This window comes from Brienomyrus brachyistius, chromosome 9 (assembly GCF_023856365.1).
Source record: "Brienomyrus brachyistius isolate T26 chromosome 9, BBRACH_0.4, whole genome shotgun sequence".
Lineage (NCBI taxonomy): Eukaryota > Metazoa > Chordata > Actinopteri > Osteoglossiformes > Mormyridae > Brienomyrus > Brienomyrus brachyistius.
The window spans coordinates 2195144-2208999 of record NC_064541.1 but is presented as its reverse complement, the minus strand read 5'-3'; the positions used below and the strand labels follow the sequence as shown (position 1 = coordinate 2208999).

Below are 13856 nucleotides of genomic sequence, written 5' to 3'. Positions count from 1 at the left end.
TAATATCAAAAAAGAAAATGACAATAATATATGCCATTTGTAAGTAGACAGTAAAAGTCATTCATATAGTAAATGGGTTGCATGACTGATTTCTGACTTCAGAACTCAAAAGTTACATTATTTCAATTACTAGTACGCATGCTGAAATGTATTAAATAGTAAAATTATAGTTTATAGCTAACGACATACGTATTATTATTATTATTAGTAGTAGTAGTAGTGTTGGTGGTACACTAACTATAAATTCACTCTTTGTTAAAAAAGAAAAAAAAACCTTGGAAATGCTGTCTATATTATTACAAGGAGTGAACATCGACTTGACGGCAGTAATTATTAACATGTAAGGAAGGCGTAGCATTCTTCTGTATCAAGTACCCGTGCTGGCGCTCACATGGCCGCGACACGAGTAGGCGTTGCCCGTCCTGTGAAATCGCTTCTGTGGTTGGTCAGAAGTAGAATCAAACACGTAAGAAAATATTTGATTGGACTAAACTAGGTCAGTGGCCTTGCCCACTGTTTTGCCCAGGCTCATGTGGCGTGAGGCTGAAGGTAGCAAAACAAAAGCAGAAGGCCGTGGAGACTCCATTAAATAGTAGCAAGTTTTAATTTCTTTGTTTGACTTGCCAAAACATTTAGACTATCTTTTAACTAGCAGCATACCTCTGTGTAGAAAATCTATAGTCGTGGTCAGGAACCTGTGAAATCCTATGATTAAAATTACTATGATGATTTCGCTAATAAAGGATGAAAATGGTCTTTCGAAACGCCAACTTTGGATGAAAGCAATGTATCTCAACTAAAATTGTCCATAGGTCTGTGTTACGCCCCGTTAGTGAACTGCCGATTTGGGTATACCATATTAGATGTATACCTCTTTCTTTGTTCAAGTTTGTTCATATTCACATTCTTTAAGGATAGGTACAGAAGACAAGACGTGGTGAATGAAATCTGATATACATTCCATTTATAAACTTGGACAAATTTGGAAGTTTGTGCTGTGTTCCTTGAGTTTATTTTCAGATTACATGCGGCTCTGTCTAAAGTGGTACTAGAATTCGTAAACTGAAAAAAAAGAAATAGAAAATCAGTTTATTAAAAATGTCCTCTTTTGGCTAAAGGTTTCTGCATTGTGGCTGTTCAATGCCTTGAGGCGTAAACCCATTGCTACTAAATATACAGTGTGTCTATATGGAATCGTTACAACTTGCTTGTAAATGAAGTTATACAATTAATCGCTTCTGCATACTGTACAGCAACTAAACCATTCTTTTTTTGGTATTGGATGCGACTAAACTTTCTAAGGAATCTGGGAGAAAGTACACTGCATGTATTACACAGCACAGAATTCAGATAAAATATCGACGGACACCACAATGGAGAAATTCAGAGACGATGTCGTATAGTGGTTAGGATCTGGGTGTGTCGGAGATGTGGAACTGATCTGAAGTTATCTCTTCTGATCTGAGGCTAGTCAAAGAACATTGTGTACTGAAGAAGGCACATATAATGTAAGGACTACTGCAGAAGATTATTGAGGCTGTTGAAACAATCAATGCAAGCACGCTGAAGCGATTTTTGGGAGTACACGTTAGTGTTCTCTTCATAAAGCAGTGTCACCAATTAGTGAATCTACAAACTGAAAAACATACTTCATAATAAAACAAACACTGAAAATGTCTCCACTCACTATTTACAATGACTTAATACTGTTCAGGTTTTATGTGAATGCTTGCCGGTGTATGCATAAAAAATAAAATCACAAGCACGCACAACCCTTAAAAACATGCTGTTGCACTTAGAGGAATTTTCTAACGCATGCTTACAGTAAATTAAGCTTTTACTTCCACCTTGTGGAAGGATGATATCAATACATTTTGTCTGTTTAAATTAGCATTCGGCTTCATTAAATTAGATTCTGTTCTAGTTAAAGCAGTTTTGCTGGGAAAATTTGAAGTTTAATCATCATTTCTGTAAATGTGTAAAAGATAAACCAATCTTGTACTTTATATGGCAATATATTATCTCCCTGTTAAATGCCACGTATATAAGATACAATACATCCATATAGCCAAATGGGGTCAGTTTTGTCAATAATGAAGAATTTAAATTTTCACGTATTCAAAGAATACCCAGCTTTTTACAGTGATTTCTTTTACAGAAAAAATGATAACATGTTTCTTTTTAAATGTTTATTTTTTTTAATATATTCCAACTATTTTTTAATCACTAGGCAAATAATATGATAGAAATGTATTTAGTATTATTTTTCTTTTTTTAAAAGAAAGCTTGGGAAAGGGACATGAATGTGGATGCAACTCAGTAAAATACTACACGTGTGTAAGGGAAAGGGCCCGAATTCTGGGTGAGTAGCTGGACAGGAGGATAACATAAACACACTGGTACATTTAATTTTTAAAATGACAGCCCATACCTCCCTCCCTCCGACCCGCCCACTTACCCCCCCTCCAAACAGCAATGATACAAACTAAAACATTACTTAAAAAACAATATAGCAATAAAAAAAAAAAAAATACAGTACAGTCAGCTTGTTCCGACCCACCTCTCAATTTCAGTCTTTTCATACAAGTTGCACTGTTCACTGGTACGTAATCAAGTTTTGTGATCAGTCTTCTCCAAAAACGTAGCAGAGGTTTTGCACCTTTTTTTCAGAAGAGTCCCACCGAATTCATTTACTTTTCTTTAATACTTTGTATTCATAATCATTAGCTAATAGATCCTTTAGGGATTTGGTGTTACTTGCTTGATCGATTCACAATAGTGAATTCACAATATGACTTACTGACCAAGAAACACACAGTGTCTTATGCACTGACACTTGAACTTTCCACCAAAGAGAACATTTTTCTTCAGTCACTGACCTCCTGCATTTATCCAAATGTACTTTATAAGAACAAAACAGTCAAGCACAACTTCACAGGGCTCTTAAGTGAACACTAACTACATAATATACACAGCAGAGAGACTACATAGGGTAATCAGGGTAAAAGAAACAGTATTAGCCTTAATTCAATGAAGCTTAACATCCCAGAAAATTTAGCCAAAGAGAGTGTAAATGGTGTTTACAAATCAGGATGCACAGAAAGTCATGTCCTTGCAGACTCTCACATTCACTTGAGAGATTTTGAGGTTGATTTTTGCAAACTATGTAAATTAGTATGCAACGATCTACAAAAAAGAAAAATCACTCCATATACTGTAAGTCAGAGTCCAGGGAGAGATGTGGTAATGACGCTTAGTCAGTCCAAGCCAAACAAGGCAAAAGTAGCCTGCCTGTAAAAATGACCTACCACTGGAGTAATATATCTCACCCCACATTTCCAAAGTGAAAATCTTCTACTAGTCATACAAAAAAAGACTCAGTGCCTGTATTCCATTAGCACAGTTTCACCCTGTCCCTCTTTCTTCACCACCTTGCTTGGTGCGGATTTCAGTTTCAAAGCCGTACTACCCCCACTGCCTCCCCTAATGGCACCCCGACAGGCTACAGTGTGCCTCCCTAGAAGCACCCCATTCCAGAAACGCAAGGGACACCGTGGACAAGAAAAAGATCCCTTGGTGAGATGGAACCCTCGATGACTAAGGGCTGCAAGGAATTTACGAGAGCGCTTTCCACAGACAGGGCACTCCAGGCGGGCTTGGGGACAGCTGGTTTTTGGAGGATGTCTAACTGCCCTGTGAACCAACAATGCTGACTGGCGAGAAAATATAGTTCGTGGGCACAAAGGGCATGGGAAGCATTTCTGTGGGACATCCAGTGATGACAGCTTCCCCATGTTCAACCCTCCTCCAGCCCGTCTAAGCTTAAGAAAGTGTGCTATTCGCTTCTTTCTTCTAAGCTCCTGTTGATGAATTCCCCCTCTTTTTTTCTTCAGCAATTTCCGCCTCTTCTCTTTTTGTTTCTCTGCCTTCTGCTTCTCATCCATCTCTTCACTCCCCCCACCTGTAGATTGTCCTCCTGTGGCCCCTATAATATGTAATGCCTCTTTTGCTTTTTTTTTCTTCCGGTGTTTCTTTAGATCATCCTGAGTCTGCAAATTTTGTTGCTGTGGATGTGGAATCTGCATCTCAACTGGAAGCTGCTGTGCATGCTGATTATGCTGCTGTTGAGAAGGGGACAAAAGTAGAAGAGGATGAAGAGAAGGTGTGGTGTTAAGGGGATGGACAGGTCCAGTTGGGTACATTGGCTCCCCTTTAATCCCTATAGGTTGCTGGTGGTTAGAAAGAGTGGTCAAAGTTGAATTATGTGGGAGGGGATGAGAATATGTGGGGGCACTGGATGTTGCTGAGTGAGGAGGAGCCAGCTCTGGAAGGTAGAAGAGAGGAGAGAAGCCAGTTGGAGGCTGTTGCGGAGGTTGCTGGGAGTGGGGTACACTGGTGTGTGTTTGTTGTCCTCCATGGGTTCCACTGGGGGGGACAAGCTGAAGAAGGGCATTTGTAGCTGCTTCACTCTCGGAAACAGATCCAGTTGCACTCCCACTGCCCCCGGGCACACTTCCACCTCCTGGCTGATTAGCTTGGCCAGTCCGTGTTAATCCATGCTGTGAAAGCCGGTGTCTGGTCAAGCTATTAGCGTAAGCAAAGGCCTTCCCACAGACCTCACAACAAAAGAGCCTGTCCCCACCCTCATGAACAGCTTGGTGATGGGCAGTCAGGTGAAAGTGATGACGGAACGACTTCCAGCAAATGGCACAAGTATATAGTCTAGGGGGAGGCTGAGTGTTGGGTCCTTGAGGCTTGATGCCCTGAGGATAGGCATAGTAAGATTCAGAATTTCCTTGATCCCTCTCTTGGCTAATGCTCCCTCCAGGAGTTACAGCAGAGTTGCTGCTGCTACTGTTATTTCCTCCAGCTGTTGTGGGAATTTCCTCAAATTCTCCTTTCTGATGCAGTTTTCCATGTCTCTTCAGACTCTGCGCATAACCAAAATCTTTCCCACACAGACCACATTTGTAGTTCTTCTCTCCAGAATGAACTGTGTGATGCTTGGTAAGATGGAATGCTTCCCGGAAATTTTTTCCACAAACAGAACAGTGGTGGGGCTTCTCCCCAGTGTGGATGCGATCATGTCTTCTAAGGGTTTCACGACGCGTGAAGCCACGACCACAGACACTACACAAAAAGAGACGTTCAGGATCTCCACTTGTCCCTCTTTGGGAATGAGTTCTTCGCTTGCCGCTTTCTCCAGTAGCTCCAGCCCCTGATCCAGCTTCCTTCTTTGGGCGAGGTTTCCGAGGCCGCTTAGGTTTGACAGTTGAGGTCTGCTGCTGATGCTGCTGTTGGTTGTGATGGGTTGAAGGTGTCATTGTACTACCCATGCTATCTTGGGTGCCCCTATAAGTCTTGTCCATTCCAGATGTCGATGAAGGGGCACCAGGAGAAACTCCAAGTGGACCTAAGCCAAGTCCACCAAGAAGCCCTCCAATAATATCCCTTCGTTCTTCGCCCCGGCCTCCAGCATTATTGTGCTCCCCAGGCATGCACGAAGCGGCAGCAGCTGCAGCAATAGCCGAAATGGCACTGTTAACTGAGCTGGTTACATCGTCTTCAGTATCATCTAACAGAGACGAGAGGGGAAGATGAGGCTGCTGTTGCTGAGTTTGACTTTGTGGGTGTGGGTGTAGAGTTGGGGCTAATGGTGCTTTCCGGAGTGCAGGACCTGTCATTCCACTTCCACAGGAGGGTTCTCCAGGATAACAAGGAGAGGGATTAGCTTGAGAACGATGTTGCTTGTAGTCACCACGGTACTCATCACCTCGGTACAATGTCTGATAACGATTCCGAGAGTAATCAGCAGAATACTTTCCTTCCGTTTTATTCCCACTGCTTCCAACACCTCCCCTTCCTGACTGGAAAAGACCTTCACATGTTAAAGCCGTTTTTACATCTTGATCTTCTCCTATCATACTCCCAACCACTCCATCCTCCTCTTCCTCCTCTTCCTCCGTTTTTCCATAAACCACCCTTCCAGTAAGTTGCCCACTTGGATATTCCACTGCTTCACTTTCTCCTGATTCTATACCCCCCGGTTTACTTATTTTACTTCTATAGCGTCCATCCTGTCCAATCATTGAGTTATTACCACTAGTGCTAGGCCTGGACCTTGATCCCCGACCTGGCTTGCCACATGTACCTGAAGCTGCATGGTTAAGTAATGAGGTGCTTTCACGAAAGCATCGGCCACAAGCTGGGCAACGGTAGGGCTTTTCCTCATGAATCTTCTCATGGCGGGTGAGTGACTCACGGCGATTAAAAGCACGCTGGCAAATAGTACATGCAAAAGGTCGTGCTCCAGAGTGGATGACCCCATGCTGGAGGAGGTGTCCCCTTTTCTTAAATCCCTTTCCACATTCAGGGCAACGATGATTCTTTTCAGGACTTGGGCAAGATGATGAAGATATGGGAGCTGGATTTGGCTGTTGTTGTTGAGCATTTAAAGAGGCTTGTGGTTGTGGCTGTTGATGATGTGAGTTGGACTGAGAGGTCAGGTCCTGCGTCGAGTGGGGTATGTTGGCATCAGGTTGGTGGTGATTTTGGCTGGGAATGGAAATGGGGTTAGCGCTACTGTTAGTATTGCTACCATTTCCAGAAACTAAACCATGACTGCGCAGATGTCTTCGGAGGCTTGAGAGATGAGTAAAGGTTTTACCGCATTCCCCGCAGTGATAAAGAGGCTCTGGTTCAGGTTGAGTAATGGTGGGTGTCATAGCACCAATACTTTCAGATTTGGTAATTTGTAAGCCATTTGTTACAAGGACTGATGCTGCGGTTGAAGATGGGACGGAAGATGAGGAAGATGAAACAGCTGAGGAAGATGAAGCTGAAGAGGTCAGGAGAGAGGAGGGCTCTCCACTAACACTTTGCATATTGACCCCTCCGCTGCCTCCAACAAGGCCTGAAGATGCATCATGACCATGCCTTCCAGAACTACTACTGGGGTTTGGGTCTCCAGCACTATGGCTGTTGTTACTGCTAGTATTATTGTTGCTCTCAAGCTTCCTTTGAGGCAGGTAGCCAGCCATAGCCTTCTTACGTCTGCCTCCTCCACTTCCCCCACCTGCAGTGTCTCCTTTCCCTTCCTCCTTTGGGAGAGAAAGAAGCGGCAGCGGGAGAGGTAAGCCAGATTCTTGCTGCATCAGAGATGCTAACTGATTAGAGGAGAGAACCGGAATACCTTGGAAATCAAAACTTCCAAGTGAGGAGGACTGGGGGGCTGCGTGGAGAGGGTGATGAGGGTGGGAATGAGAGTGGGGGTGGGATAAAGCATGGGGTGGTAACTGTTGTTGCTGCTGCTGCTGTTGTTGCTGCTGCTGTTGCTGCTGGGGAGTAGAGTGACTGTGTGTGTGAGAGGGATGAAGAGCAGGGGGTGGCGCAAGTCCAGAACTTGTTTCCCCACCAGCTTGACTTAAACCCAAACCAAGATGGTTGTGTGTTCCTTGCTGGACTAGAAACTGTTCCAAGCTGGCATTAGCTGGCACACCAGAAAGGAAGTACTGATTGGCTGCCAGCATGCAGCTGAACTGCTGGTGTAGGCTGCGGGCATCAGACTGAGCCCCAACGAGCTGGTGCCCCAGAGAGGTTACTGTACTGCTGCTGCTGGAAGGATTATTAGAGGTGGAAGCTGAGCTCGAAGGAGATGGGGTTGAAGATGAGGGTCCAGGGGATGCTTGGGGAACAGAGAGACCAGGATGCAAAGGTGGTGGTGGCGGAGGAGCAGATGCAACAATTCCTCCAATACCTCCTGCTCCTCCAGTACCTCCACTGCCTCCGGCAAAGTGCTCAAACCTTCCCATTCCTGGGTGCAGCTGTTCCTGGGCTAGTGCTGCCTCAGCAGGATGAAATGAACGCAAAAACTGTGGGTATGCCGTTCCATGACTTGCACTCCCCCCTCCACTAGCACCACTCACACCCATCTTGCTCGACTTGCGAGAACTCTGGGAGGATGATGATGATGGCTGTGGCGGCAGAGGTGGAGGAGGGGCAGTCATTTTGGAAAAAATTGAAGAGGAATCTGAAAAGGCGTTGCCTCTAGGTCCCTGCAGTGAACCAAGGCTGAGTCCAGACAGGAGGGCTCCCGAGGTTTCAGCCTGCTGCTGCTGCTGGAGCTGCTGCTGGTGCTGATGAAGCTGAACTTGCTGTTGATGTTGCAGTTGCCTCTCTAATCCAAGACCTTTAAACTGGTGGGCCTGATGTCCACTCAGCATTTCTATGATGTCCAAATTATATTTTCCAAACTGGAACATCTCCCATTCACTTGAAGGTGGAGGTGCTGGAGCCACACCGCCAGCTCCTGAAGTGGTGATAATAATTCCACTACCACTGACTGAGGAGCTACGGTTTGAAGCCCCGGAACTAGAGCCACCTCCACCACTTCTGGAGCTGCTCCCTCCACTCCTTCCTGCACTGCTGCTGCTGTTTCCGCTGCCACTATTACTTGTACCTGCCCCTCCACCACCACCCCCTCCACCTGCTGATGAGCGCCCACTGCCCCCACTCTCCATCCAAGAGAAGTGGGCAATGGGCTTTCTGGATACGAGTCTCTTTTATAATCAATGCTTTGTGCTGTCAGTTGCAACTTTTGTCCTTTAGCAAATATTCCTTCTACAACATTTTATTCAGGAGTCTTCAGGTCCGTCGGTGACTATATATTGTTAAGAAGTGGTAGTAACTTGTCCGTATGTATTATTCTTGAATTTATTGTGCATTTTCGTTTGCCCCTTGAGAGTCTCAGCTCTTGAGCACTGACGTGTCCTTTTGACAGTCCTTCTTCGTGTATCTCACAAAGTTCTTAAACACAAAAAAATAGTACTTGTACAAGGAAATACTCTGACAATTTCTTTTGATGTGAAGCCTGTGTTTTTTGTCATTGAAAGGGCTGGTTCCCACACTATGCTTCTTGTATCTGTAACAAAAATGTTCCTTCTCCATCCATTTCCCAACTTGAAAATGAGGTCTTTATTTTGCTAATTTAATAGTACAGTATGGTCAATTAAAATCCACTCAGATTTTTCTTGTATCAGTCTTCTCTTCTCTGCATTAAACTCCTTTCTTCTTGTTCAGTAGCCTCTCAGTAATGGTTTGAAAAAAGCAGAAGCCAGGATAACAGCGGTAATAACTGGAAATTTCCTTTCTTTCCGCTGCCTGGTCCTTACCTTCTTTTCATCTCTTGAAGAAACTGAAAAATGAAGACATGGGTAAATTTTCAGCTCAGTCATAGTTATGATACTTAAGATGTAAGCAGCTCATACTACATCATACAACAACTCTGTGTGTACACTCACATGGTGTAAGTCTGCCTCATACATTAAAGATTAACTCCCAACAGGGTTAGTTTTGTGTTGCTTGAGGACATGTAAATTAGGTACACTAATTAGCTTCACGGTGATGACAATAAACGAAAAAAAAAAAAACAATCATAATCAGAAATTTGAACTCAGATGTAAATCTAGCAGTTTCACAGACACTGAAATAATATTTGTACCATTTGTACAGTCTGATCAGCAAAGCAGCCATAAACTCTACATGCAATCCATTCATAGTGGAACCCGTATTTTTGGATTTAGGAATCAACTGCTCATTATCAAACAAAATGACAAAAATGGGGAAGGTATCTCAGTTCTTTTGCTGTAAACTGCTGAGTGAGGATGGATGTATCCTTCACTATCAAATTCTTAACTGAGAACCCTTTGTTCTCAACCCATCACAACATAACATTCAAAACTAATAATACACATCCATTACAAAACACTGTACACTGTGATGCAGGAATGCAATAAACGAATGACCATTTACTATTTGACATATCAGGAGGCTTCTATAACATGTTACAAACTTTGATATTCCAATAATGGAGGAAAAGAAGCAGAAACTTAAATCAATATAAAGCATGACAATGTGAACATTTCATGCAAATTTACTAGCCTGCAGATGTACTTCTTTAAGCATCCATATGTGTGTTTGGGTTTGTGTCAGTACAGCAATGGAGTCTTATATCAGTTTCACTATCCTCATGACTTCAGGCCTCAGCTCTAATTAAGCTGTGCCATATTCTTGGTAAAAATGTAAGAAATTTTCACACACACCTACATCAATACATTCAAGCTGTGCACTGAGCCCTTTCACAATGTCTAACTGAAGTACTAAACTAAAATTTGTAAAAATAATAATAATAATAATAATAATAAAATAAACATTAACCTTTAACACATTTATTGAATTTCCAATTATTGAATGACAAACGTATTTAAATTATTTTATGTTTCACTAAAAATTTGATTAATTTTACATGATAACCAGCCAACATGGAATTCCAGCCTTTAGATACATGTTGCTTTTTATGTGAGGTAACAGTTTTATTACTTTAAAACACATTAGCCCTACTTTCCAAGAAATGATTAGTATTCAGAGAAAATGATAAATATTTGTACCTTTCAGCCACTCAGCCATATTAAGCATGTTGAAGGGCAGGGAAGATGGGTTTTGCCCATATTCATTTGAAATGGATTTCAACAATGCGGTTGGTACATAAATGAGGTTAGATTTACAATAAAAATCGCAGGAATTGTAGCAATATCACTGTGTGAAAGTATCTCACATTAACTGCCTCCAAAACAGCCGAGGTTATAAACAGATTTAAACATGATAATTTAGGACAACTGCACATTTTAAATACTTAAAGCATTTACACATTCATTTTAACAATTTACTTCATTCTACCAATGAATGGATTAGAAGTGCAATTTATACATGGTGTTCATATCCTACCCCTTTAAAAACATGCCTTTACTACTTAGCAGCTTAATAAAACAAGCCAATGTAAAAGCAAGAAAATTCATTAAAAGATGTCCTAACTAGGGCTGTAATGGTAGACATATTTATCCTGTACAGTTTGGTACACCATTTTTGGTTTGGAATGCACAATGAATGACTTGACTGACATGGGTAAGATTCACAAAATCAAAACTTCAGGATACATTTTTACTTAATGTGTGTATATTTCTTTTTGTAAACACCCCTTTCCAGGCAAACACTGAAAGCATAAGAAATGGATGAATAGCTACTTTGCTTACAACTCGATAGCAAATCTTGTCTTGGGTCGTGCTTGGAGGGAAAACACTGAAATACGCCATAGAAGATTAACAGGAACTGAATGTTGAATCACTTTGTAGTCATTTGTGAGCTGACAGTATAATTTTAAAGTTGAAATTAAAGTTGAATTACATTTAAAGCTGTGCGTATCTGCACCTGAATACTGAACCAAACATAACAGCATAAACCTGATGCTTAAGCCATGGTATCGATTCAATCCCCATCACCCTGTAGCCTGATTATACCACATACAACAAAAATGACAATGTTGACATTGTTTTGAAAATGCATGATTCAGTTTCACAGGGAATCGTAATTTAAAGGTCCATACTGTACTGGCATCTCTTAGTTGTATGATCATCCACAATGCATAATATAAATAAGCATTTACGATTATTTACACCTGTCCAGATAATTTACTTTTCTACTCTAGATGTGTCTACATTTAGCATTCATAAAATGCTTATCTATCCTGCAATATAATTTAATTATGACATATTTCTGACACTGTGTCAGTATAACTGAAATCAAAATGCAAGAGTTTGGCTAATAACACATGGCCAAACTTTTATATAGCTAGATTAAAATTTAATTAACTTTTGGTTCAGGATTACTTGCCTTAAGAAAATTAAGTATTTGGAATGATGGGTTTGTTTATTTGTTTTGAATACAAACTGGGATCCACAGTAGACATATCAAACCGTACTGTGTGTTATGTGCATCAGCGATTAGCTCGCATGACTGTGGATCGTTACCGATTATCAAATAATCATCAGCGACATCTTAACCATCTGGCAAGGAGTACTGTAGATTTAAAAATTAGTTATTTTGCATTCATTAAAATATGGATATATTACTAATGTGGATCACTAACGGCCCCGCCTGTTATAATTCATACTTCTGTATATCTGTTGAAATGTGCAAACTATATAAATAACCGATCCTGAAAATATGTAACGGCTGCGGGAACATTAAGTATTTGATTAAATGCAGAGTAGAAACAAATCTTACCTGTACGCTTTGATGGTTGTAAGCTAACCGAAAAGTGATTTATCAAGTGATGCGACTTACAGAGGGGAAGAGGGTGAGGGAGGGAGAAGCGCATTTCATGTTATATTCACATTTTTCAACTGCTGATCAATCTTTTTTACATAAAACAATCGGAGTTTGAAAGACGTATTCTTGAGGGCTTTCTGAACGTTTCAACATCAGTTAAACTTCGGCGTATGTCATCCATTCAGCTCATACTTCTGTACATAAATACATTTTTCAAAAAGTTAAGAAGCTTTATATGTGTCGGTAAATGTTCATTTGACAGTTTTCCACGCCAAAACAATAAAAATAGCTCCCAATCAGGCTAGCTTTCAAACCTCGGAATCTCTGCACGGCCTCTTCACTTTGAAATAAAAAAATACGGAAGCTAAAATGGCGTTAAGTCCAGATGTTCGTAACAAAATAAGCAGGAGTCACTTGAAATATTCCTTGATTTGTGTGTTACTGGCACGCCTGATTGAGACATAGTTTTGAAGGCCTGTCCTGTTTTTCTTTTTTCCCTTCACTCGCTCATCGGCCCGTCCTGCTGTTTTCAAACCGTTAGCAAAAACCCAGTTTCCGCTGCTGGGTTATATATAGGATATTCATACCGCTCGAATAAGTATCCAGCTTTTTTAATTCTTTATTTTGGCAGCGACAATTTTCCTTTTCTTTCGGCAGGATGGGTCTTCACCGGGATTTATGGATTGTTGAATTGCTTTTTGTGTCGGCCAATTTTTTTCCGCCCCGAGTCGATTTCGTGCCCCCCTCCCCATGTATGTGCGTGTGACGTGTGTTCGCTACACATCGGTCGTTTCCGGAAAAGAAATACTTCCGCGTAGAGTATCAGTTAAAGCTGCTCGGGCTGCATAAAGCCCGATAGAAACAGGTCCTACCCGCTCAAAATATCATTTTTTGTGTTACTGACCACAAGCGAAAGGGAAAGCACTAAACGAATAATTTCACGCTGTGCGTAATATAATTTAATCAATAAAATGACTTCATTGACATACCAGTATTGATTATCTGGTATATATAAATATAATTCATTTTAGAAGAACAAATTGAACTGCAGCATGCTTAAACGAGGGAATGTGGTCCTCAAATTTTGAAACCGGGATTATAACCATGCGTTTCTCGTTATTAAAAATAAGTAATTGCAATAAAGCACATCAGTGCAATAGGCTGAAGCCATTTTATTATAGCTAGCAGTCCCTTAAAGCGTTCAGAAAACCTGTCCTGTAAGATGGCGGCTGATGCTGAATTCGTGCAGGATGCTAGTTACGCTGTGATTCTGGTTCAGGCAGTATTCTAGTGTTATGTGATCTTTGGGTTGTGTTATGTAACGGCACACTGCTCATGTCGCAGCAAAAGACTGACTTCGTTATTAACTCGAAACGGAATCCACAAAGAATAAAACCACCGGGGAGGTTCAAATTTGAGGAATAAAATGAGCAGAACTGCGATCGTATGTTACCTCCGTTTAGAATTATGTAAAATCTTTCAGTGGATTTTATTTATACAAACACGTCTAATACGAAATGGCTGTAAAACGCTGTTAATAATAGAATTCTTAATTAAATTAGAACCACAAGTTATATACGACCCTTCAAAGGCTTGACCTAAATTGTATATCTGAATGTGCGTGTATACAAACTAATCTACAGGGGAGGAATCCTATAGATCTATACTAGTTGAAGGCTATATCGTTCCTTGCC

The 13856-nt window shown here is 41.3% G+C and overlaps 1 protein-coding gene across 1 annotated transcript; it reads right to left on the bottom strand.

Annotated features, from left to right (window-relative positions):
* Positions 1–522: 522 nt before the first annotated feature.
* On the bottom strand, positions 523–12946 carry si:dkeyp-69b9.6 (uncharacterized). The gene is made up of 2 exons (XM_049025663.1): positions 12118–12946; positions 523–9193 (listed from the first exon to the last, which is right to left on the bottom strand). Exon 2 carries the CDS (start codon positions 8517–8519, stop codon positions 3378–3380), a length of 5142 nt encoding a protein of 1713 aa, XP_048881620.1. The 5' UTR covers positions 8520–9193; positions 12118–12946; the 3' UTR covers positions 523–3377.
* Between the last annotated feature and the right edge of the window lie 910 nt (positions 12947–13856).

Excerpts from the sequence above, each read along its gene's own strand:
- si:dkeyp-69b9.6 (XM_049025663.1), bottom strand. The coding sequence starts at position 8,519 with ATGGAGAGTGGGGGCAGTGGGCGCTCATCAGCAGGTGGAGGGGGTGGT.